Below are 26,414 nucleotides of genomic sequence, written 5' to 3'. Positions count from 1 at the left end.
TAGAGGCCAGGGGTCCTGCAAAGCATTCTACAAACGCACAGGACAGTCCCCATCCCACAACAGAGGATTGTCCAGCCTAAAATGTCCATCATGCCAAGGTAGAGAAACACTGATTGGCCAAGAAATTAAACCTGGTTCTCTTGAAGTGCTGGGGCAAAGGAACCCTCCCTATTCAAATGTCTCCACCAGGAAGAATGTCCCACCACACTCCCCTCTGGAATCTCCCATGAACTTCACAGGATTCAGGCAATCTGAAATAACGTGCTGAGGGCAAGTGGGGCAAGATATATCCATGCCCTCCCATTACCTTCTGTCTCTTCTCAATAAATATCTACTCCCTGGGTCTGTCCTACTGCCCTCTTTCCATAAACTCATCCATACTCTCCCCATCATGAAGCACTTCATTTCAATGTATGCAGTGAAACACAAAATCTCTTTATTGGTTGGGGTTCAGGTGGGTTTAGGGAGATATGGGAGTGAGGAGAGGACAGGCTAAATGCCTTTTTCTTATTAACTCTACCTGCTGTATCATGTGTACTTTTCTTAACCTTACATCATATATATATGTATTTAATGTACCTCTAAGGCAGCTATCAGAGGAAAAGATAATCTTTATAAGCCTAATGAGCAGAATACATTTGTGGAACACTAAGGAAATGGCCACAGAAAGGAAGAGGAATAAATCATAATGCCCAGAAAATATTACCCTCCCTGTAAAATTTATTAAGGCTCTACTACTCCATGTACTAGGAATTCCAGAAGAAACCATCTGGGGCAACATGGAGCTGTTGAATCAGTGTCACAAAGATCCCAGAAGTGTGGGAGGCTAAATTATGTGGGGCCACCAAGGGAATACCTGGAGCTGCTTAATACTGATAAATCTAAAGAAGCCCATCTGTGATTTGTGTGCAGGGACCAGAGTGGTCTGGCTGACCAATCATGCTGCTTCCCCAAGGCCCAGATAGTGCCATTCCTTTACAGATGGTTACAATTACAGTTTATTCTTTCTCTCTTGTCCTTCCAGGCCCAGGCCCATCTAACACTGTCTTGTGTTCAGGGCTGCTTCACAGAGGCGTGCAGTGCCACTGGTTCCAGTCGCAGGGCATGCGGATGAAATGCAGACGGTAGGACATCTTCTGCATAACTTTGTGACTCTTGTCTGTGTGAGAATACAGGGGGAAGCTGAGTTTCTCCAGAGCCTGGACCTGGGAATAGACGACGTGAGAGACAAGGCCTTGGCCCTGGTATTCAGGCAGGGTACCAGCCATCCGCAGCTCGCCCGTCTGGTCCATCAAGCTCCAGGACACAAGGGTCCCCTCGGGCCCCAGCAGGCAGAAGGTGGGGAAAGTTTGGATGCAGCGTTCGATGAATCTCTGGCTCCTCTCATTGCCACCAAAATGCCAGAATTTATTTACGAAGGTAGCGTGGGTAACATCCAGGGAGGAGAGTTTAAACATCTCTTGGTTGCTATGGGGGGTCCAGGAGAAAAGCAAAGTCATGAGTATGGTGGTTTGTATTTGTTTTTACCTTTCTTGTCATGAGAGATAAAAGTAGGCAAGGGAAATAGCAGATGCAAAGTCCCTGAATATAGGTGAGCTTGCCATGACAGAGGGACAGAAAAAGGCCACTGTTGTAGTGAGTGAACAGGAAGGACAGGATAGGTCAAAGAAGCTGGCAGAGGCTTGACATATTCCAGATGAGAAGGGAAATGGTGAAGTATTTTAAGCAGAGGAGGAACTTGGTCTGAATTATATTACAAAAAAAAAAAGAATACTCTGGCTGTTTTGAAGCATACTGATTGTAGGTGGGCCAGAGTGGAAGCAGGGAGAGAAAACAGGAGGCTACGACAGCAGTGGGAGTTGTGAGTAGTGCACAGTGACTCGTATCAAACTCACATGGGCTTGGGTTTGCCACCACCGGGTGCTAACTTCTTTACATCCAGCAGGGAAGGAACCAGTTTCTTTATTGTATTAGCCAAGAAATAGAGAAAGCGCTGTGTTTGCTTGACTTGGAAGGATTTAGTCGCTGCAAGATTTTGTATCACTTCATTCAGGCTGGGCTGTGAACCTAGGTGGAATTGTAAAGAGAGAGTGTTGTTGTTTTTTTTTTTAATTTAAATTCCATTTGACAACATATAGTATAACACCCACTGCTCATCCCATCAAGTGCCCTCCTTAGTGCCCGTCACCCAGTTACCCCAATCCCCTGCCCACCTCCCCTTCTGCAACCCCCTACCCCAAACCCCTGCCCTTCTCCCCTTTGTGTGTTTCCCAGAGTTAGGAGTCACTCTGGTTCGTCTTCCTCTCTAATTTTTTCCCCACTCAGCTTCCCTCCTTTCCTTTATAATCCCTTTTACTATTCCTTATATCGTACATATGAGTGAGACCATAGGATGATTGTCCTTCTCTGATTGACTTATTTCACTCAGCATAATACCCTGCAGTTCCATCCACGTAGAAGCAAATGGTGGGTATTCATCCTTCCTGATGGCTGAGTAATATTCCATCGTATACATATAGATCACATCTTCTTTATCCATTCATCTATGGAAGGACATCATGGGTCCTTCCACAGTTTGGCTATTTTGGACATTGGTGCTATGAACATTGAGGGTATAGGTGTCCCAGCATTTCACAACATCAGTATCTTTGGGGTAAATCCCCAGTAGTGCAATTGCTGGGTCGTAGGATAGATCTATTTTTAATTTCTTGAGGAACCTCCACACTGTTTTCCAGAGTGGCTGCACCAGTTCACATTCCCACTGGCAGTGCAAGAGGGTTCCTCTTTCTCCACATCCTCTCCAACATTTGTTGTTTCCTGTCTTGTTCATTTTCGCCATTCTCACTGGTGTGAGGTGGTATCTCATTGTGGTTTTGATCTGTATTTCCCTGATGGCAAGTGATGTGGAGCATTTTTCATGTGCTTGTTGGTCACATGTATGTCTTCTTTGGAAAAATGTCTGTTCATGTCTTCTGTCCATTTCATGACTGGATTGTTTGTTTCTTGGGTGTTGAGTTTGATAAACGCGAGACAGTGATTTAAGTACATTCTATAGAGAAGCTCTACGGTGGAGTAAGAAGTTTCTGGAATTTAGAGAGAACCTAGGTTCTGGGCTCAGTGCTGCTGTGTAATCAGAGTCATGTAGTCAGGATTTGTGCAATTTTCCATGTTTTACATGAGCGAAAATGAGCCCAGAAATTCATGAAGCCATTAGTAGCAAAACAAGACTGGAACCAAGTTTTCTGGGCTTCATAATAATGTAGTTTTGATAATGAAACGAGAGGAGTTTTTTTTTTTAAAGTAGTGGGCCCCCCCAAAGATAGTAGCCAATATTCATTGTGTGCTTAGCATGTCCTCAGTGTAGTAGATTGTTGGAGTGATGACCTACATTCATTTGCATCTCCTTGTACCCATTTCCTGGAGTAGTCCTCTCCTGCACTGCATCTAACCTTGACCATATGATTTGCTTTTGCCAGTGGGAAAGAATAAATTTGATTCATGGAAAAATTTATCATAAATAAATAAAAATTAAAAAAAAAAAGGGGATCCCTGGGTGGCGCAGCGGTTTGGTGCCTGCCTTTGGCCCAGGGCGCGATCCTCGAGACCCGGGATCGAATCCCATGTCGGGCTCCCGGTGCATGGAGCCTGCTTCTCCCTCTGCCTGTGTCTCTGCCTCTCTCTCTCTCTCTCTGTGACTATCATAAATAAATAAAAATTAAAAAAAAAAAGAAAAATTTAAAAGTGCTTGAACACTGGGGCTTCCCCTCTCCTTATGATCTCAATGAACTTGAAACCAATACATATGAATAGGCCTAGGCTAGCCTGCTGAGGTCATGTGCTCCTGACGTGCCATCAAGATAGCAGCCAACACTGACATCTAGAACTATCATTCAGACATGTGACTGAGGCCATGCTGCAGCAGTTGGCCCATAGTCCACATACCAACTGCCTGCAATTGCATGAGTAAACCCAAGTGAGACCAGCAGAACTGCCCTGCAGAGCCCAGCCCAAACTGTTGATCCACAGAATTATGAAGTTTGCTATGTAGCAAAAGTTAACTGACCCATCCAGGTATTTTAGTAAGAAATTCCTATTCAAGGCTTCATTTAATCTTTTCGATGCCCCTGTGTTCAAGGACCTATTACTATCTTTATTTTTGTGTATGAAAGTCATGGTCTCAGAAAGCATAAGTTATGTGGCTAGAATCACATACCAAGTAACAGGAAGATGTCATCCTAGGGAGTATGACTCTAGGTGACATGTCCATAACCATGACAATTGACCTTCATGATCTGGGATGGGCTTTATGGCACAAGTTGTCATTCTTACTCCAGGAATGGAAGGCCCTAGGAGAACTCTGCTTTGGTACCCAGTGACTTGAAGGGATCCTGGATGTGTCTGCAAAATATGCCATGCATCCTTGGCTATCAAGAAATTATATTATAGTTCCCTTTCTTTGCAAGCTTTAAGGGTATTTTTTTTCTTCTTTTATGGGTGAGTTAAAAATTTGGCAGCAGGCTGAGGCTCTGAGCTAACGGGGTAAGAGATATAGGGAAAATTGTTCAGGACGGAGAAGTGAGTCTAGACACATCCCATTTCTCTTACTTTGGATCTGCAAATGCTGTTTCCAATTGATGACTTCTGGTGAGCCAAGGAATTCCTGACAGTTCTTGAGGTCCTTGGAGTAGATTTGGTAGGTATTGGTGTAGTGATCAAAATCATCTATCATCTCCTATTGTCATTGGGAAAAGAGGAAAAACAAATTCTTTATATTTCATGATTGCAACACTTTTTTCTAAATTCCACTGTACTCTGAATTTTTTTAAAATTGAAGTAAAGCTGACATACAATGCTACATTAGTTTCAAGTGCACAACATAATGATTCAACAAGCCCATGCTTTATGCTATGCTCACAAGTATAGCTACTGTCTCTCACCATACAATGCTTTTACGCCACCACTGACTATTCCCTACCCTATACTTTTTATCCCCATGACTTATTCATGCCCTAACAGGAAGCTTGTAGCTCCCACTCCCCTTTACTCATTTTACCCATCCCTCTACCCTCTTCCCCTCTGGCAACCATCAGTTTGTTCTCTGTCTTTATGGATCTGTTTCTGATTTTTTTTGTTTCTTGTTTGTTTTTTAGATTCCAGATATGAGGCAAATCATATGGTATTTGTCTTTCTCTGTCTGACTTAATTTCACTGAGTATTATACCCTCTAGGTCCATCCATGTTATCACAAATGGCAATATCTCATTTTTTCTGGCTAATACTCCACACTTAGTAAATCTTTTTAAAATTTATTCTTCTCTTGATGGACACTTGGGTTACTTCCATATCTTGGCTATTATAAACTCTGCTGCTATAAACATAGGAGTGGATATATCTTTTCAAATTTATGTTTTCATTTTCTTTGGGTAAATATCTAGTAGTGCAATTATTGGATCATATGCTATTTCTATTTTTAGTTATTTGAGGAATGTCCTTACTGTTTTCCACAGTGGCTGCACAAATGTACATTCCCACCAACAGTGCATGAAGGTCCTTTTTCTCTACATCCTCACCAACACTTGTTATTTCTTGTTTTTCATGTAGCCATTCCTACAGCTATAAGGTGATATCTCATTGTGGTTTTGATTTGTGTTTGCCTGAAAATGAGTGATACTGAGTATCTTTTCATGTGTCTGTAGGTCATGCATATGTCTTCTTTGGATAAATATCTATTCAGGTCCTCTGCCAATTTTTTTTTTTATTAATTAACTTTTATTGGTGTTTAATTTACCAACATACAGAAAAACACCCAGTGCTCATCCCGTCAAGTGTCCACCTCAGTGCCCGTCACCCATTCCCCTCCAACACCCGCCCTCCTCCCCTTCCACCACCCCTAGTTCGTTTCCCCGAGTTAGGAGTCTTTATGTTCTGTCTCCCTTCCTGATATTTCCCAACATTTCTTTTCCCTTCCTTTATATTCCCTTTCACTATTATTCATATTCCCCAAATGAATGAGAACATACACTGTTTGTCCTTCTCCGATTGACTTATTTCACTCAGCATAATACCCTCCAGTTCCATCCACGTTGAAGCAAATGGTGGGTATTTGTCGTTTCTAATTGCTGAGTAATATTCCATTGTATACATAAACCACATCTTCTTTATCCATTCATCTTTCGATGGACACCGAGGCTCCTTCCAATTTTTAAATTGGGTTGTTTTTTGGTGTTGAGTCATGTAATTTCTTTATGTATTTTGGATATTAATCCTTTATGGTGAAAAACCGAGAACCTTTCCTCTAAGGTCAGGAAGAAGACACGGATGTCCACTCTTGCCAATTTCTTTTCTAAAGATTTACTTATTTATTTCAGAGAGAGAGAGAAAGAGCAAGAGGGGGAGAGGGAGAGGGAGGGAGAATCTCAAGCAGACTGTGCACTGAGGGCTGAGCCAGACACAGGGCTGGATCCTATGACAATGGAATCACAACCTGAGCTGAAACCAAAAATTAGACACTTAATGGACTGTGCCACCACAACCCAGGAACCCCCATTCTTGCCACTTTTATGCAACATAGTACTAGAAGTCCTAAACACAGCAATCCAACAAGAAAAGGAAATAAATTGTATCCAAATTCATAAAGAAGTTAAATTGCCACTGTTTGCAGATGACATGATACTAAGAAACCCTAATACTTCACTCAAAAACTTTTAAAAGTAAAAAATGAATTAATTATAGTTGCAGAATACAAAATTAATACACAGAAATTGGTTGTGTTTCTATACACTTATAATGAAGTAATAGAAAAATTAAGAAAATTCCATTTACAATTGCATCTGCAAGAATATGATACCTAGAAATAAACTTAACCTAGGAAACTGTGGAAGACCTGTACTCTGAAAACTACAAAACACTGATAAAAGAAATTGAAGATGACACAAGCAAAGGATAGGAGACTCCATGCTCATGCAATGGAAGAATTAATACTGTCAATGTCCATTCTACCCAAAGCACAGATTTCCATACTAAAGATTCCATACTACAGATCCCAAAGTACAGATTCAGTGCAATCTCAATCAAAATATCAACAGAATTTTTCACAGAACTAGAACAAATAACACTAAAATTTGTATGGACCCACAAAGACACCCCAGATAACAAAAGCAATCTTGAGAAAGAAAAATAAGGATGGAGATATCACAATTCCAGATTTCAGAATATATTACAAAGCTTTCATAATCAAAAAATATGGTATTGGCACAAAAATAAATACACAGATGAATGAAACAGGGTAGAGAACCAGAAATAAATTCCTGCTTATACTACCTATTATTCTATGACATACAAAGTAGGAAAGAATATCCAGTGGAAAAAAAGACAGTCTCGTCAATAAATGATGTCGGGAAAACTGGAGAGCTACATGGAAAAGAATGAAACCAGACCACTTTCTTATACTACATACAAAATCTGACACTGAAGCACTGTGAACTCTTTGGAAGACAAATGACACACTGACACTGAAGCACTCTGAACTCTTTGGAAGACAAATGTCAAGGAAATAAATGTTAGGCATTGCTAATTTCAAATGCACTTGCAATATGGTGTCTATTATAATAGAAGTATTTTTATCTGATTTTTGCTATTTATTATCCTTTCCTGCTTTTCAGGTTGAGGAGGCATTATACGTGCTCATAAGTGTTTTTCTTTCCTTCTGATATAAAATTCTAACTTTGTTTCCATCGAAGGAACTTTTTAAGAATAAAGCAAAAGTTAATTAAACTATTCTTAAAAAAAAAAAAAAAAAAAGGGCAGCCTGGGTGGCTCAGCGGTTTAGTGCCACCTTCAGTCCAGGGCATGATCCTGGAGACCTGGGATCAAGTCTCATGTTGGGCTTCCTGCATGGAGCCTGTTTCTCCCTCTGCCTGTGTCTCTGCCTCTCTCTGTCTCTCTGTCTCTCTCTCTCTGTGTGTCTCTCATGAATAAATAAATAAAATCTTTAATAAAAAAAAAACAAAAAAAAAACCCCAAAATACCCTCAAAATGTACTAAGGACCAAAATGTGAGATACATTGTGATATTTTTAATGTATGTTGTTTTTTTTATTGGTACATTCCAGTTATCCCTAAATCATTTAAATAATGAGATCAAGAGAAGAGAGTCAAGTATTCAATTATGATGGAAATTGCATAACGGTACTACTATCTACCCACATACTGCATTAACATTTCAAATCAAAAAGGAATTATTGGAAAGCATTCTTCTATACTTCTGTTATTCTCAATAGGAAGAAGAGAAAAACAAATAATAAGGAAAAGCATCTATTGCAAGAATGAATTTTACTGCAGTTCAAATACTTGCAGAACACACATCTATGAATGTCCCAGCATTAAATCTGGTTATAACTAATTCTGGATTAAAATCTCCATCTATACTTAATGAAACAAGAAGATGAAAAATTAGAAATCCTTTCTAAAACATTATATGGTCTCATTCATTTGGGGAATATAAAAATTAGTGAAAGGGAATAAAGGGAAAGGAGAGAAAATGAGTGAAAATATCAGTGAGAGTGACAAAACACGAGAGACACCTAACTCTGGGAAATGAACAAGGGGTGGTGGAAGGGGAGGTGGGCGAGGGGTTGGGGTGACTGGGTGATGGGCACTGAGGGGGGCACTTGGCAGGATGAGCACTGAGTGTTATGCTATATGTTGGCAAATTGAACTCCAATAAAAAAAATTTTAAAAATAGGGATCCCTGGGTGGCGCAGCGGTTTAGCGCCTGCCTTTGGCCCAGGGCGCGATCCTGGAGACCCGGGATCGAATCCCACATCAGGCTCCCGGTGCATGGAGCCTGCTTCAATTTTTAAAATAAAACAATGCTAGAATTCAACAAAGTGTAGTTCCAAAAAGAAAGAAACCACTTATTTAGGAAGGTCCTCTCAAATGATTAAATAACAGATGAGAATATTATTGTTTTAAATTTGCTTTCTATTTTTTATTTTTAAATTATTATTAAATTTTTTAACTTAAATTCAATTTGGTTAACATGTAGTGTATTATTAGTTTCAGAGGTAGAATTTATTGATTCATCAGTTGCATATAACACCCAGTGCTCATTACATCAAGTGCCCTCCTTAAAGCCCATCACCCAGTTACCTGTCCCCCCACTCATTTCTCCTCCAGCAACCCTCAGTTTGTTTCCTAGAGTTAAGAGTCTCTTATGATTTGCCCGCTCTTTGTTTATGAAGATTTATTTATTTATTCATGAGAGACACAGGCAGAAGGAGAAGCAGGCTCCCTGTAGGGAGCCTGATAAAGGACTCCATCTGGATCCCAGGATCACGCCCTGAGCTGAAGGCAGGTGTTCAACCACTGAGCCACCCAGGCATTCCCCACCCCCACCCCCACTCTTTGTTTTTATCTTATTTTTTTCTTTCCATTCTCCTATGCTCATCTTTTTCATTTCTTAAATTATACATATGAGTGAAGTCATATGGTATTTGTCTTTCTCTGACTGAAATATTTCTTTGACTTTCTCTTACTCACTTAATATAGGACCCTCTAGCTCTATCTACATCATTGCAAATGGCAAGATTTCATTTTTTGATGGCTGAGTAATATTCATATATATATATATATATACCACATCTTCTTTATCCATTCATGTCAATGGACATTTGGGCTCCTTCCACAGTTTGGCTATTGTGGACATTGCTGCTATAAACATTGGGGTGCATGTGCCCCATCAAATCACTATGTTTGTATCCTTTGGATAAATACCTAGTAGTGCAATTGCTGAGTCATAAGGTAGCTCTATTTTTAACTTTTTGAGGACCCTCCATGCTGTTTTCCAGAGTGGCTGCACCAGCTTTCATTCCCAACAGTCTATGAGGGTTCCTCTTTCTCTGCATTCTCACCAACATCTGTCATTTCCTGAATTGTTAATTTTAGCCTTTCTGACCAATGTGAGGTGGTATCTTATTGTGGTTTTGATTTGTATTTCCCTGATGCTGAGTAATATTGAGAATTTTTTTATGTGTCTGTTGGCCATTTGTATGTCTTCTTTGGAGAAATGTCTGTTCATGTCTTCCCCCCATTTCTTAACTGGATTGTTTGGGTTTGGGTGTTGAGTTTAATAAATTCTTTATAGATTTTGGATACTACCCCTTTATCTGATGTGTCATTTGCAAATATCTCCTCCCATTCTGTAGGTTGCCTTTTAGTTTTGTTGATTGTTTCCTTTGCTGTGCAGAAGATTTTTATCCTGATGAAGTCCTGATAGTTCATTTTTGCTTTTGTTACCTGGGCTTTTGGAGTTGTGTCTAGAAAGAACTTCCTGCAGCTTAGGTCAAAGAGATTGCTGCCTATGTTCTCCTCTAGAATTTTGATGTATTCCTGTCTCACAATTAGGTCTTTCATCCATTTTGAATTTATTTTTGTATATAGTATAAGAAAGTGGTCCAGTTTCATTCTTCTGCATGTGGCTACCAAATTGTCCCAACACCATTTTTTAAAGAGACCATCTTTCTTCCATCAGATATTCTTTCCTGCTTTGCTGAAGATGAGTTGACCACTGAGTTATATCCATTTCTGGGTTCCTCTGTTTCATTGAAATATGTCTCTGTTTTTGTGCCAGCATCAAACTATCTTGATGATTACAGCTATGTAATAGAGCCTGAAGTCCAGAATTGTGATGCCACCAGTTTTTGTTTTCTTTTTCAACATTCCTTTGGCTGTTGGAGGTCTTTTCTGGTTCCATACAAATTTTGATTATTTATTCCAGGAGTCTTGTTTTTTGTTGGTGTTTTTTTTTAATCCATTATGATACCCTATGTCTTTTAATTGGAGCATTTAGTTCACTCATATTAAGAATAATTATTCAAAGATATGAATTTTGTGACCTTGTATTACCTATAAAGTCTCTGTTCCTTTCTAGTCTTTGTTACTTTTGGTCTCTCTGTGCTCAAAGGGTTCCCTGAAATATTCCTTGCGGGGTGGGTTAGTGTTTACAAATTCCCTTAGTTTTTGTTTGTCTTGGAAACTCTTTCTCTCTCCTATTCTGAATGGTAGCCTTGCTGGATGAAATTTTCTTGGCTGCATATTTTTCCTATTTACATGTTGACTACATCATGCCAGTCCGCTCTGGCCAGCCAAGTGTCTGTGGACAGGTCTGCTGCCAGCCTTAATGTGCTTACGCTTGTAGCTTAAGGGCCTTTTGTCCTGATCGGCTTTCAGGATTTTCTCTTTATTTTTGTAATTTGCAAGTTTCACTATAATATGTCAAGATGTTGACCTATGTTTGTTGATTTTTGAGAGGAGTTCTCTGTGCCTCTTGGACTTGAATGCCTGTTTCTTTTCCCAGATTAGGAAAATTCTCAACTGTAATTTGTTCAAATAAAACTTCTGCCCCTTTTCCCCACTCTTCTTCTTCTGAGATTCTTATATTACGGATTTTTATTTTACTGTATGGAATTGCTGAGTTCCCTAAGTCTACCTTCATGATCTTATAGTTTTCTTTCCCTACTTCCCCCTCTTTTCAGCTTTCTTATTTTCCATCATTTCATCTTCTTTATCACTGATTCTTTCTTCTGCTTCATTCATAATCATTTTTGTGGCCTCCACTTGGGACTGCATCTCAGAAATAGCAGTTTTAATTTTGGCCCGACTAGATTTTAGTTCTTTTATCTCTATAGTAAGGGATTCTCTAGTGTCTTCTATGCTTTTTTCAAGTCCAGCTAGTGTCTTTATAATTGTACTTTTAAATTCTAGTTAATGGGTGCCCGGATGGCTCAGGGGTTGAGCATTTGCCTTTGGCTTAGGGCGTGATCCCGGATTCCTGGGATCAAGTCCTGCATAAGCTCCTTGCATGGAGCCTGCTTCTCCTCCCTCTGCCTGTGTCTGCCTCTTTTTCTGCATCTCTCATGAATAAATAAAAAAATCTTTTAAAAAATTCTAGTTCAGATATCTTACTTATATTTGTATTGATTAAGTTGCTGGCTGTATTAATTACCTCCTGTTCTTTCTTTTGAGTTGGATTTTTCTGACTTATCATTTTGTCCAGAAAAAAAAAGAAAGAAAACAACAACAACAGCAAAAAAACCCCTAGATCTTGTGTGTGTTTTGGTCCTCTTGTTCAAAGAAACTAGATACCGAAAGAAAGAAAGAAAGAAAGAAAGAAAGAAAGAAAGAAAGAAAGAAGAAAGAAAGAAAGAAAGAAAGAAAGAAAGAAAGAAAGATGTACATATATAAAATACAATTCAATGAAAAAATACATATAATGTATATATAAAAATTAAAAAAGAATTGAGAAATAAGAAAATAACTGGAAAAATAATGCTAAAAGACTAAAGACTAAAAATAAAAAGAATGCTATATACTGGCTTCCCCAAGAGCTGAAGCTTTGCAGCCCTCTATCATTAACTGATCAGTGAACATGGTGCAAGTGAGTTGTATGTGCTGGTCCCCTGGGGGAGGCACCTGTTGTGCTGACTCTGAGGTGGACTTGTCCCAGTAGAAATGTACCTCCAGTGCACAGAGGCATGGCTCGATGTAGGCAGCTCCAGACTCCACTAACTGGCACTGTTTTGCTCCCTGAAGGCTTTCAGCACGGGCAGCGTTGGGATGAAAATGGTGGCAAACTCCTCTCTAGCCCTGCAGCTGAAAATTCTCACCCCCCACTCTTCAATGAGCCCTGAGAGAAATGCGATCACTCTTTTCTCCCTGGTTTCTGTCAGAACTCTGTGTTCACCCTGTATATGTCCAAGCATTTTTATCTTAGGCAACAGAATTGAGATAAAATTTTGGAGTTTCAAAACTCCAAAACTGTAAGGACTCCCATGGTAGGGACCCATGCTGTCCTCCCAGGGAGGGTCTCAACCCACTCTGCCTTTTGCTGGACCCCTTCCCAAGACGGGGAAGGGACCACCATTTATAGCAACACAGAGCAGAAAGCCAGCATCTAGATTCTCTGTTCTCAGCTGCCTTTCCTGTCCCTACACCTGTGAACTATGCCACAATTAGGCACCATCCTTTCTTTTTTGACCCAGGAGACTAAAAGTTCCAGTTCTGTACTCCATGGCTTATACTACTTTGTGGTAGTCTCCTTAAGCAGGATCCCTCCCTGACTCCGTATCCTCACCTATATCACCCCAGGTTTAAGTATCTGTACCTCTTATCTTCCAAACAGCAATTTCTTTTCTACTTGTGGACTTGCAGCATTTGTTTTTTCAGATCTCTGACTGGTTTCTTAGGTGTTCAGAATGATTTGATCACTATCTAGTTGTATTCGAGGGACAAGACAAACTTAGGGTCCCCTTATTCCTCTGTCTTCTTAACTCCTTACAATAGATAGGATTATGAGGAGGAAGGAGGGACAGGAAAATATTACCACAATTCAGTGCAGAATTAGAAAGCTTCTTTAAAAAATAATTGGACATTAATTTGGGGAATATAAATAATAGTGAAAGGGAATAGAAGGGAAGGGAGAAGAAATGGGTAGGAAATATCAGAAAGGGAGACAGAACATAAAGACTCCTAACTCTGGGAAACGAACTAGGGGTAGTGGAAGGGGAGGAGGGCGGGGGGTGGGGGGGAATGGGTGACGGGCACTGAGGGGGGCACTTGACGGGATGAGCACTGGGTGTTATTCTGTATGTTGGCAAATTGAACACCAATAAAAAATAAATTTATTACTAAAAATAAAATAAAAAATAAAAAATAATTGGAAAATGTTGCCCCAAAATACACTGACAGTTCAGCAAGGATACCCACTAACACACTGTTCCTTACGATCACATATAACATAAAATATCAAATAATTTCATTTCAGTTCAGTTTTTATTACTAATACAAATTTCTTTACATATTGCTTAATTTTGTGGTCTCAAATAACTTTATTTCTATGAAAGATATAATATTTGTATTTTTATAAATTTGTAATTTTACTGAGTGTTTAAAAGTAAGCTTAGGAATTTTTGTCTGAAATGTATTAACTGTTTAGTTTCACTAGTTTTTACATGTTTTCCCAAAATGTGGGCACTTGAGTGGCACAGTTGGTTAAATGTCCAACTCTTGGTTTTAACTCAGGTCATGATCTCAGGGTTGTGAGATGCAGCCCCGCATCAGGCTCCATGCTCAGTGTGGAGTCTGCTTGGGATTCTCTCCATCTCGCTCTGATCCTCCTCCCACTTAAGCTTTCTCCCTCTCTCTTTCTCTCTCTAAAATAAAAATAAGTAAATCTTTAAATGTTTCCCCCAAATGCATATGGAGATTATAATTTTATAAATTTACTTTTTATAATTGTCCTAGCTCATTGTGCTGTCTCACACCTTCCTGTCTTTGCCCTTGGTGTTTTCTCTGGTGGAATGGCCTCTTTTTTGTCAGCTTAATAATATTTACAAAACTTGTACAAAATCCAGCACAGATGAGATCTTTCATCAGGAAGTGTCTCTGACCTTATCTGGTAACCTCCATCTCTAACCTCCATAGTTGAATCGACTTTCACCTGGGCTATTTCTGTATTGTACATCTGTTTCTGCACACTTCACACTGTGTTGTTTTATTTGCTAATTTTTTATTCCAGCTCCTTGAGGAGAGGACTTGCTCACTATCACACAATTCATTTCTATATCCCCTGGGGCTGCCACACTGCTAGGCACATGGCAGGCACACAGCAAACATGAACATAGAAACATACTCATTCCACATTTGACACCTTACCTCCTCCTGAGGGCGGGTAACCACTGTTGTAAAATCAGGCCACTTGTCCACTAGAGCCTTTAGTTTGAATGGGTTTCCTTGGTTCATGTGGAAGACAGTCCCATAAACCTGCAGCATCCCAGTAAGGGAGAGAGGGTCAGCTTGTTAGGAAGGATAGTTAAGTGCCTTGTTTGATCAGGACAAGGATTATTTCTATGAAATTATGGAATTTGGTGTTGGAATAGGGTCAAATAGGGCATCTAGGTGAAACAATCCCCATGTACTACTTTTTTTTTAAACCTCAAATGAGAAGATCTCTTTCTCCCCATCCAATATGAATCACACACGCGTAGAGTGAAATGTTTGGACAGATAGCATTTGATGATTTTAAGAATACCACTTTTCATTTTAGGATTTAAAATGATCTCTTCCAAGACTTTCTTCTATTCATACACACAGAGATACACAATTTTACAAAAATAAAATGATTTGATACATGGTGTCTTTCCCCACTAAATATATTGTGGGCATAATTCTATGTTCATAAACAGAAAAATTTTCAATTATTTTATAATGGGTGCATAAGATTCCATTGTATGGATATATCAGTTTGATTTATTTGCCGATGGTCACTTTAGCCATTTCCAACTTTTCATTTTGACAAATAATTCTTCATGGAACATGCCTGCACAGAAACCTTTGCATGGGAACCTGATATTTTCTTAGAATATCCAGAAGAGTAGTTGCTGGTTCAAGGGTTATGCAACATGTTTAAACTCCTTAACATAAGTGACCACATTATTCTCTGGAAAGATTAAATTAACTTCCACCAACAAGCAGAGACTACAACATAGTGCTCAAGAGAATGGGCTGGGAGATTCTGAGACTTGGAGTCCCTGGTGGATTCTCACCCTCATTGTGTTGTTGAGAGAGAGAGAGAGAGGAGGGGGAGCGAATGAATGAGACCTAGCCTGGGCATTGCATTTTTGTGGCATGGGGATGGGGGAGTGCAGAAGTGGATACCAGCATGGGACTTGTGGCACATGTAAACATGAAGCCTCTGCAGATAACAGCATGGAAGCATGCCAATGACTCAAGGTCAAAAAGATGGTTAGGGAGGACATGATGGTTAATCTCTTACCTGGCAAGTGTTCTTTTCGAGAGAACAATTTAAACATTAATATGCAGTCTCAGCCAACTTTAGAAGAAACATGCCAATGACCCAAGGTCAAAAGGATGATATATACTTGAATAATTTCCACCATGGATAGATGATGGGCAAAGATTATACCAGGATCTTTCTCCCTGCTCTCCATCCCACATAAATAATTGTTAGATCAGGGAGAAAGAGAAGGGTGAAAAACCTCAGCTGAGAGTGCCTATGTGGCTAAGTCAGTTAAGTGTCCAACTCTTGGTTTCAGCTCAAGTCATAGGATCAATCTCTGCATTGGACTCTGCACTCAGCGGGGTGTCTGTTTCTTTCCATCACCCTCTCCCTCTGGTCCTGCCCCTGCTTTGCACATGTATGTGCTTTCTCTAAAATAAACAAATAAATCTTTTAAAAAAATTCTCAGTTGACTGAGTTTATCTAAATTTATTTTGTTTTCAACCATGAGGGAAGTCTTGATATAGAAGTTCAGTATAGTTTGACAAAATACAAATGTTACCTTTTTACACATTTGCATTTGGGGCCTGTAAAATTGATTTACACTACAATATTATCCATTATGAGATCTGAAAACATGTAGAACTGTTATTCTTTGTTATTTCCATGGCCTAATTAATTAAAAAAATTTTTTTTCTTTTTTCTTGTTGAACTCAGAACATACCCAGGCAACTACTGTAAGTTGACTCAACTGGAGTTGACACAAGCACTAAAATGTATTTAATATCTAACACTTAGAGAAATGGCTAGACTTTTTCTCAACAGAGACTCAAGTAAGTTTTGAATTTTAGGCTATACATCCATTAAAAGTACCCAGCATACAAATATTCTAGATTTCAATTAGGGGAAAATGTATATCTTTAATATGCAACCAAAGAAGGAGAATGCTAATTGTTCATGAAAATTGAGGCACTTATCCTACCACAGAGATATTCCAAGAAAGGACACTTGGGGATATGCTAATAATTTTCTCAAAATATTTGGGGTCCAATTAACATAAGGGGTAAAGGGAAATTTAAATGACAAAATTCTACACAAAAGTACGAAGAAAAACTTGTGCCCTGAAGAACTTACAAAATAGCTACTTACCATAAAAATATCTTAGTTAACTGTTCACAGAGCATCTAACTGATGTTACCTCCTTCCCCAGAATTTATTGTCTTCCTGCAAGGTTGCCTGGATCTCAAGGATTACCAAATGAAAGGAGTTAAATATTAGGTTAATAGAGACTAATGTTAGTGAGAATCTACCAAAGTGCGTGACTTTAGTTTTGGATCACAGTTGACCCTTGAACAACATGGAGATTAGGAGCACTGATTCCTTGCACAGAGGAAAATCTGTATGTTACTTTTGATTCCCCCCAAACTTAACCATGAATAGCCTACAATGACCAGAAGAAGCCTTACTGCTGATATAAACAGTTGATTAAGATGTACTTTGTATATTATATACTGTGTTGTTGTTAGAATAAAATCTTATTAATAAAATTACAAGGAAGAGAAAATACATTTACAGTAGTGTACTGTAATTACTGAAAAAAAAAATCCATGTATGAGTGAAACTACAGGGGATCCCTGGGTGGCTCAGCAGTTTAGCCCCTGTCTTCCACTCAGGGTGTGATCCTGGAGTCCCAGGATCAAGTCCTGCATCAGGCTCCCTGCATGGAGCCTGCTTCTCCCTCTGCCTGTGTCTCTGCCTCTCTCTCTCTCTCTCTCTCTCTGTCTCTCATGAATAAATAAATAAAAATCTAAAAAACAAAAAGTGAACCTACATTGTTCAAGGGTCAGTTGTGGCTCAAAGTCATTTTTTTAGTAGTAATTAAAGAATAGGGCAGGTTGTTTCCTTAATCTGTTTCTAATAATTGAAAATTAAGCCATGTGATCACCAAATAAAATAATGCTAATATTTTTCTCCTTTATAGTCAAAGAAGGGAGTAACAGATCTGTGAGGGAGTGCAGGAGGCAAATGCATTTATCTTATCTAAGATGTATGCATCTGGTGTACCTGGGTGGCTCAGTCGGTTAAGTGTCTGCTTCCAGCTCAGGTCATAATCTTGCGGTCCTGGGATTGAGCCCCATGTTGGGCTCCCTGCTCAGTGGGGAGACTGTTTCTTCCTCTCTCTCTGCCCTCCTCACCCCATCCTGTTCATGTGCTTGCTCTCTCCCTCTCTTTCAAATGAATCAATAAATAAATCTTTTAAAAATTAAAATAGAATGTATAAATCTTACACGAGTGCCTTATAAAACAGTAAAAATCTAATTTCTATGTCTGCAGAAATGTTTTTTTTTTTTTTTTCAGGGAAAAACATCTGTCTTCTAAACACACATACACACACACAAAGACACATGATTGTGTTTTGGTTCCACTGGAGGGGAACATAGCTCTTTGGTTGCTAAAGAAAAACACAGGCAAGTACCCAAACCTGTCATTAGAGTTGCTCTTGCACAGTTCTGGATGCAGGTATTTATGTGTATATCTTTTTTAATCCTGAGATTTCTGACCAATTGTACTAAGTTAAGGGAGATACTGGGAGTCAGCCACAAAAATAGCCTGATACACAGCAAGCTCAGAGACACTGGGAAGTTTAAGTCAAAATAGGAATTGACATCTTATGAATTTTAGAGAGGACATGATGGTTAATCTCTTACCTGGCAAGTATTCTTTTCGAGAGAACAATTTAAACAGTAAAATGCAGTCACAGCCAACTTTGGAAGAAAATTCTGGATAAAACTCCAATGTTATCACAGAATATTTTTTTGGAAAGGACCAAGGGCACGCTTTTTGAATCACAGAGCACAGAGCAAAGGGCACTTAGGTCCCACACATACCCATGTTCATAACATAGCACCGAAGTTATTATTTATGTGATATCAGGTAAATTACCTAACTGAACTCATCTTTTCATCAGTGACACAAGCACAGTAGCAAATATCTTGTAGAGAGGTCATGCAAACTCAGTGAGAGAAAACACCACTAGCACCTGCTACAGACCAAGTGCTAATAAGTGTTAGTCTCTTTCCTTATTTTATACGAAGTTTCTATTCCTCACTCCTCCCAGAATTTTCCACTGTCACCTTTAAAGATTCAGGAAGGCTCTTCCTCAGGGATTTCTCCAGGGTCTGCAGCATCTGGGCACCTTGCAGTAGCATATTGTGGAAGATACTTTAGCCTATAGGGAGAACCAAGAAACAGCCAGGAATGAGAAGAGGCTGAAGGAGAGTCTGAACACGAGTAGCAAGTTCTCTTCAGCGATGTGACCTTCACTAACTCCAAGAAAGGACGCGACTGGTAGAAAGTGGGGGCTGGGGTGGGGGAGGCACTTTCTACATTTTTCACTCGTTTTCTTACAACATAAGGTAGTATATATTCCAGCTACCAGTTTCAATTTAGATTAACAAGCGCATTTTTAAGTATTTATAACATTTCTACTGAATTCAATTTCTACTGAAATGCATTTGCCATTAGTGATTCCCCCGACTCTTACCAGTAAAAATGCTATGTAACATTGGGTAAGTGACTTACTTTTTCTGTGCCTTGGTTTCCTCTGTTAACTTCAAAAGTAAAACTGCCAATTATTTTACCATCGACAATAGCTTATTTGAGAATAGCAGGGAATTATAATCTGGGATAAGGAAGCTATGAAAGAATATAAGCAAGTTTGGAGAATAAAGGAGAGGAGGACTCGGAAGTCAGGAGATGGGAAGTCTGTTCTACATAAAAAACCCATTGGAAGAAAGGAGGCATTACCTAAGTTTAGGGGATTCTCATTGGCTGAGCCGTGACCCTTTCTCATTGGCTGGACTGTTGCCAAGGGGAGGAGGAAACCTTTCCTTCTGCTTCCCGGTAAGGTAGAGCACAGAGAGCGCTCAGGTTCTGTTGGGTCAGGTGTGTGCAACGAAGAGTGGTATGGCCAGAGGTCCCTCTGCTGGCTTCCTGACTCCATTCTGAAGGATTTCTTTTACTGATTTTTCAGGACCTCAAAGGTAGATGGGATAATAGCACTATTTATAGAATTTTTGTGGAGATTAAATGAGTTAATACATTAAATGACTCAATAAGTGCTTAGGAGAGTACCTGTCATAGAATAAAGCACTGAAAACGATATTTTATTACTGCTAGCCCTCCTCCTCCTCTTTCTTTTCTTCCTTCCCACCGTTTTCTTGTCCCATCCTTTTCTTCCTCCTCCTCCTTCTCCCAACCTGAGTTAAAGTGCTGTGTATTGGGTGCTATTTTGCTGCAGTCTTTTTAATGTGGGCATTTGGATGTGGACTAAAATATAAATGATAAACCTTTTTAAAAAAATTTCCAGGCTATATTCCAAACTGGTATTTTCACCCTGTTTTTAAGCCTTACTCCATCTTGAAGCCTCACACTTGCACCCGTGGTGGATATTGTACAGATTACTAGTTAGAGTAAATAATATATAGTTGATTCACTGCATGAAATTGCGATGACCAGAACATTCTATGAAATCCCAACCACTCAGAAGAGGAGAAAAGAGGTGGTGTTACAGTGTTCTATTTTGGAACTATGATCTTTGGAGGAGTACAAAGTCACTTCTGAGTGAAGGCACTGAAGAAGTGTTCTGAGATGTTGTGATTAAACCGGCTGCGTGTGAGATGCCATGCTCCAGGTCAGAACTGGGTAATTTTGTGACTTTAGAATAGCAGGGAGGAGGACTTTCCTCCTGGCCAAGCTAGGGTAACAGGACCTGGACTTATCTCTCTCACCCCAAAAAAGACAAACTAAACAGCAAATGAAACATCATCTGAAACATCATCGTGACAGCAAATGAAACATCTGACATTACCAGATCTATGGTCAAAGTGTTTTTGCGGTTGCAACAGTGCCTCTCCTCTGTTGCAATAGTATCTCCCACCTCTTTACAACACTTGTAAATAAGGCTTCTCCTTGCCTAAAGGAAAAAAAAATGGGTAGATGCAGAGATGTTGGAATCAGCAGGCAAGGACATTAAATAGCTATAATAATATTGTTCCTCGTGTTTAAGAAGATAGAGGAGCACATAATAATGATGAGAAGAAAAAGGGGAGACATAAAAAAGATGCATGGAACTTATAGAAATGAAAACATACAGCATTTAAAATGAAAAATACATGAGATGTAATTAGCAGTAGATTAGACATTGCAAAAGAAAAGATCAGTGAACTCAAAGATGGAGCAATTGAAACTATTCATAATAGAATCAGACTTCCTATTGCTAACGTCACCATTTCTCCCCTAAATTGATCTGTAGTTTCAAATTAGCCATAAAACATCCCACGTTTTATTTGTAGAAAGTCACAGATTCTAAAATTTACGTGACTTCAAGGTTTACTAGAAAGTGACTATAATCATTACAAAGGGGTCTTGGCATAAAGATAGACAAATAACCCAATGGAATAGAATAGAGAGCCTAGAAATAGGCATTGTGGTCAATTAATTGATTTGCTACCAGGATGTCCATACAAATGGAGATAAGATAGTCTTTTCGACAAATGGTGCTGATTTTTTATTTTTAAACAATCAAGGTGACTTCTTGATAGATTTAGTAGTTGTAAATTTCAAAATGTAGATGTTAGAAGGAAGTTGTTGTCTCTACTTAATTTTCCCTCTGCCACTTCCTGCTCCCCGGTCATTTTAAAAAGTTCCACATTCCACTTTGGGTATTTTAGAAATTTAAGGAAAAAAAAAAGCAGCCCTTAAAATATAACATTTTCACAGAACAACACCACCAGGCAAGGTCATTCTGTGGCCATGATGGAAGAAAATAAAAAAGAGACCATTTCATAATCACGTTTGAGCATGGACAAAACAAGAAGGCAGCATTATCTGCAAACATGGCCAAATACTCCTCTCCCCAGGTAACAACTTCTCTACCCCTGTTCTTTCTTCCTGCTTAAAGTACAAAAGTCTTCCACAGAAGTCTTCTGACAGTGTTCAAGCAGAGCAAACCCATGCTTTCTTGAACCCTTCCCCAAAATTCCTGTCAGGTCCCTCCTGACTTGTTACTAAGATGCACCACATTTCCTTAGGTGTGCTCTCTCTCTCTTGTTGCAACAGACAATAAATCTGACTTTGCTGGCTTACAGGTGTTCCACATAGTCCTTGACTAGAAGTTATTGACACTTAACTACTTAGGCTCTGAGGTGTTTTTCTTACTGGATTGCTCCCTGTTCCCTTTGACTTCCCAGAACTTAGGTACTTCTTTTCAGCTTAGGTCCTCAGGACTACTGATGCTTCAGGGCGGTCATGAAAGATTTGGATTTGTAGAAATGGAACCAATATGAACTTGTTTTTATGGAAAAAACTTACCTAGGTTACAAAGATTCCACTGCACTTTTGGCTCCTGCTGCTCTAACCAGTTGGGCAATATGCAGACTGGTGAATGTTCCTGGTTTTTCTAGGTGCGTGTCCTCTGTCTCCTTCCCAAGTCATCATCAATCATTTGAAGAAAACAAAAGGATGAAATAGCATCATGTCAAAAAACCATGTACATACCTTAATTTAAAAAATATTAAAAAATGCTAACCATCATCTGAGCTTTCAGTGAGTCATAATCTTTTTTGCCGGTGGGGGGTCTTGCCTCAATGCTGATGGCTGCTGACTGACCAGGCTGGTAGCTACTGAAGGTTGGAGTAGCAATTTCTTAAAATAAGACAACAGTGAAGTTTGTCACAGTGATTGACCACTTTCACAAACAATGTCTCTGTAGCATGTGATGCTGTTTGATAGCATTTTACCCACAGTGGAACTTCTTTCAAAATTGGAGTCTTTCAAATGCTGGGTATTTGTCGTTTCTAATTGCTGAGTAATATTCCACTGTATACATAAACCACATCTTCTTTATCCATTCATCTTTCGATGGACACCGAGGCTCCGATGGAACTGGAGGGTATTATGCTGAGTGAAATAAGTCAATCGGAGAAGGACAAACAGTGTATGTTCTCATTCATTTGGGGAATATAAAAAATAGTGAAAGGGAATATAAAGGAAGGGAAAAGAAATGTTGGGAAATATCAGGAAGGGAGACAGAACATAAAGACTCCTAACTCTGGGAAACGAACTAGGGGTGGTGGATGGGGAGGAGGGCGGGGGGTGGGGGTGAATGGGTGACGGGCACTGAGGCGGACACTTGACGGGATGAGCACTGGGTGTTTTTCTGTATGTTGGTAAATTGAATACCAATAAAAATTAATTTAAAAAAAATAAAATAAATAAAACATTTTCAGAGCTCAAAAAAAAAAATTGGAGTCTTTCAAACCCCGCCTCTGTTCCAGCAACGAAGATTATGTGATATTCTAAATTCTTTGTTGTCATCTCAACAATCTTCACAGTATCTTCACCAGGAGTAAATTTCACCTGAAGAAATCACTTTCTTTGCTCATTCATAAGCAACTCCTCATCCATTGAAGTCTTAATCATGAGATTGCAGTAATTCAGCCACAACTTCAGGCTCCACTTTGAAATCTGGTTCTCTTGCTATTTCCACCACAACTGCAATTACTTCCTCCACTGAAGTCTAGAACCCCTCAAAGTCCTCCATGAGGGTTGGAAACAACTTCTTCCAAACCCCTGTCAATGTTGATATTAGATCTCTTCACATGAACCACAAATGTTCTTAGTGGCCGGAATGGTGAGTCCTTCTCAGAAGTTTTACAATTTACTCAGATCCATCAGAGCAATTTCTCTCTGTGGGAGCTATTGCCTTATGAATTTTATTTCTTAAATAATAATGAGACTTAAAAGTCAGAATTAGTTCCTGGCCCGTGGGCTGCAGGATGGATGTTGTGCTAGCAGGAATGAAAACAACATTAATCTTGTCCATCTCCATCGGAGCTCTTGGGGAAGTAGGTGTACTGTCAACGAGCAGTAATATTTTGAAAGGAATCTTCTTTTCTGGTCTCAACAGTGGCATAAAATATTCAGTAAACCATGTTGTAAACAGATGTGCTGTCATCTGGGCTGTGTTGTTCCATTTATAGAGCACAGGCAGATTTACCATAATTCTTAATGGCCCTAGGATTTTCAGAATGTAAATGAACATTGACTTTAACTCAAAGTCACCTGCTACATTAACTCCTAACAGGAGATTCAGACTGTCCTTTGAGGCTTTGAAGCCAGGAATTGACTTCTCTCTAGCTATGAAAGCCAAGATGGCATCTTCTTTCAATAGAAGGCTACTTCATTAGTGAAAGGGAATAAAGGGGAAAGGAGAAAAAATGAGTGGGAAATATCAGAAAGGGAGACAGAACATGACAGACTCCTAACTCGGGGAAACAAACTAGGGGTGGTGGAAGGGGAGGTGGGCGGGGGGTCGGGTGACTGGGTGATGGGCACTGAGGTGGGCACTTGACGGGATGAGCACTGGGTGTTATTCTATATGTTGGCAAATTGAACGCCAATAAAAAATAAATTTATAAAAATAAAAAAAATTTAAAAATCCAGGATAAAAAAAAATAAAATAAAATAAAAAGAAGGCTATTTCATCTATATTGAAAATCTGCTGTTTAGTGAGGCCACCTTCATTAATATCTCAGCTAGATCTTGTGGATAACTTGCGGCAGCTTCTCTATCAGCACTTGCTTCACTTTGCACTTTGATGTTATGAAGACAGCTTCTTCCCACAAACCTCATTAACCAACCTTTCCTAGCTTCAGACTTTTTATTCTGCAGCTTCTTCACCTCTCTGAACCTTCATAAAATTGAAGAGAAGCCTTGCTCTGAGTGTGGCTTTGGCTTAAGGGAATGCGGTAGCTGTTTATTCTTCTCTCCAGACAACTAACATTTTATGTATCAGCAGCGAGGCTGTTTGGTTTTCTCATTACTCGTGTGTTCCCTGAGTAGCACTTTAATTTCCTTCAAGAGCTTTTCCTTTGCATTCACAGCTTGGCTAACTCTTTGGTGTAAGAGGCCTAGCTTTCAGCCTGTCTTGGCTTTTGGCCTGCCTTCCTCACTAAATCATTTCTAGCTTTTGATTCACCGTGAGAGATGTATTACTTCCTTCCACTTGAACACTTAGAGGTCGTTGTATGGTTATGAACTGTCCTAATTTCAATATTGTTGTGTCTCAGGGAATAGGAGGGCCCAAGGAGAAGGAGAGAGGCAGTGGAAGGGCTGTCAGAACACACCCAACATTTAGTGATGAAGTTCATCATCTTATACGGGCACAGTTCATGGCATCCCAAGTACAAATGATCACTGATCACAGAGCACCCTAACAAATATAATAACAATGAAGAAGTTTTAAATGCTGCAAGAATAAGCAAAATGTGACATAGAAACACAAAGGTAGCAAATGCTGTTGGAAAAAACTGCCCATAGACTTGATATGGGGTCACCCCAAATCTTCAATTTGAAAAAGCACCATATTTGCAAAGCACAACAAAGCGAAGTTCAGTCAAGCAAGACATGCTTATTCATCTACTTATTTCTTTTCTGACTTTAAATACATGAACCTTCTTTTGAGTCACATGCAGGGAAAAAACTGCCTCCCTTGTAATATAACCAAAACGGTTAAATATGATAATATGTGCAGTCTCCACATATTAAGGGCTCCATTCACTCCCTACTTCCATAAAAGTGTCCAAATCCCTTCTAGTCCATTTATTAGTTCAGATCAGAGACCTGCAAGAATTTTTCATATTACCTAACAAGATACCATTCACAGAATAAGTGCCAGATATATGCTTCTTAAGTTATTCTTTTTCCTTAGGTATCTTTGCCATCATATCCTGATCATAACCCAGTATGGCCATTTTAATTTGTCCCATTTAAGTGGAGATGATGTCACAAAGCAATGATTTTTCTGTGTGTGTGTATGAGTTTCCCCAACTGGAAAGCACTCACCACACCAATCCTTGCAGGTGTTCCCAGGAACAAATGAAGAGGAGCAGACTTTTGGAGATGAAATTTCCCTCTGATGCTGTCAGTTCAGTAGGGTCTTGCAGACTGTGGTTAGGTTTGTCTCCTGCACTGAGGTTCGTATTGTGGACCTTGCACATACGCAAAAAAATCTGGGTGTCAGCTCTTTTGAAATCCAACCCTTCTTCTCTGGGACTCACATTAAGGGAGCTAGCTCTGCAAGGTTGAGAGCCTGGCAATGTGCCACCTAAGCTACTTTTTCTAAAACACCAGTTTACTCTTTGCCCTCAGCAGCCTTCCCATGATTCTGCAATCTAAAGCTGTGTGATACCAGAAGACCAGATCTCAGAAGGAGGGGCATGTTGTATAAGCCACACTTTTTACCTATTTTTCCCATTCTCAAGTGCCTGCAATAAGAGCGAGGTGATAGGGAAGATAGGGATGAGGTCTGATTTGCAGAATCTGGTCTCTTTTCTTACACATACGCAGAACATAAAATACTTGCATGGAGTGACTAAAGCCATTAGGATCCTTCTTTTTTTATATATATGAGGGTGTGCTTATGCAATCTTCTTTATTACCCATTTCTTTTTTTATATATATAAATTTATTTTTTTATTGGTGTTCAATTTGCCAACATATAGAATAACACCCAATGCTTATCGCATCAAGTGCCCCCCCTCAGTGCCCATCACCCA

At 39.4% G+C, this 26,414-nt stretch overlaps 1 protein-coding gene across 4 annotated transcripts; it reads right to left on the bottom strand.

The window, feature by feature from the left end:
• Nucleotides 1–414: 414 nt before the first annotated feature.
• On the bottom strand, nt 415–25,855 carry GLYAT (glycine-N-acyltransferase). Of its 4 annotated transcripts, XM_041722815.1 has the most exons (8): nt 25,702–25,855; nt 22,168–22,277; nt 20,666–20,770; nt 18,930–19,024; nt 14,712–14,819; nt 4,606–4,732; nt 1,896–2,067; nt 415–1,467 (listed from the first exon to the last, which is right to left on the bottom strand). In XM_041722815.1, the coding sequence occupies exons 4-8, from the start codon at nt 19,002–19,004 to the stop codon at nt 1,065–1,067; spliced, it is 885 nt and encodes a 294-aa protein (XP_041578749.1). In that variant the 5' UTR covers nt 19,005–19,024; nt 20,666–20,770; nt 22,168–22,277; nt 25,702–25,855; the 3' UTR covers nt 415–1,064. The 4 variants fall into 4 exon arrangements, with proteins under 4 accessions (XP_041578749.1, XP_041578748.1, XP_041578751.1 ...); XM_041722814.1 differs by lacking the exon at nt 20,666–20,770; XM_041722817.1 differs by lacking the exons at nt 20,666–20,770; nt 22,168–22,277 and having other exon boundaries at nt 25,702–25,828.
• Between the last annotated feature and the right edge of the window lie 559 nt (nt 25,856–26,414).

This window comes from Vulpes lagopus, chromosome 11 (assembly GCF_018345385.1).
Source record: "Vulpes lagopus strain Blue_001 chromosome 11, ASM1834538v1, whole genome shotgun sequence".
NCBI classification, from domain to species: Eukaryota; Metazoa; Chordata; class Mammalia; order Carnivora; family Canidae; genus Vulpes; species Vulpes lagopus.
The sequence above is the reverse complement of the archived record's forward strand: the minus strand, read 5'-3'. Positions and strand labels throughout refer to the sequence as shown.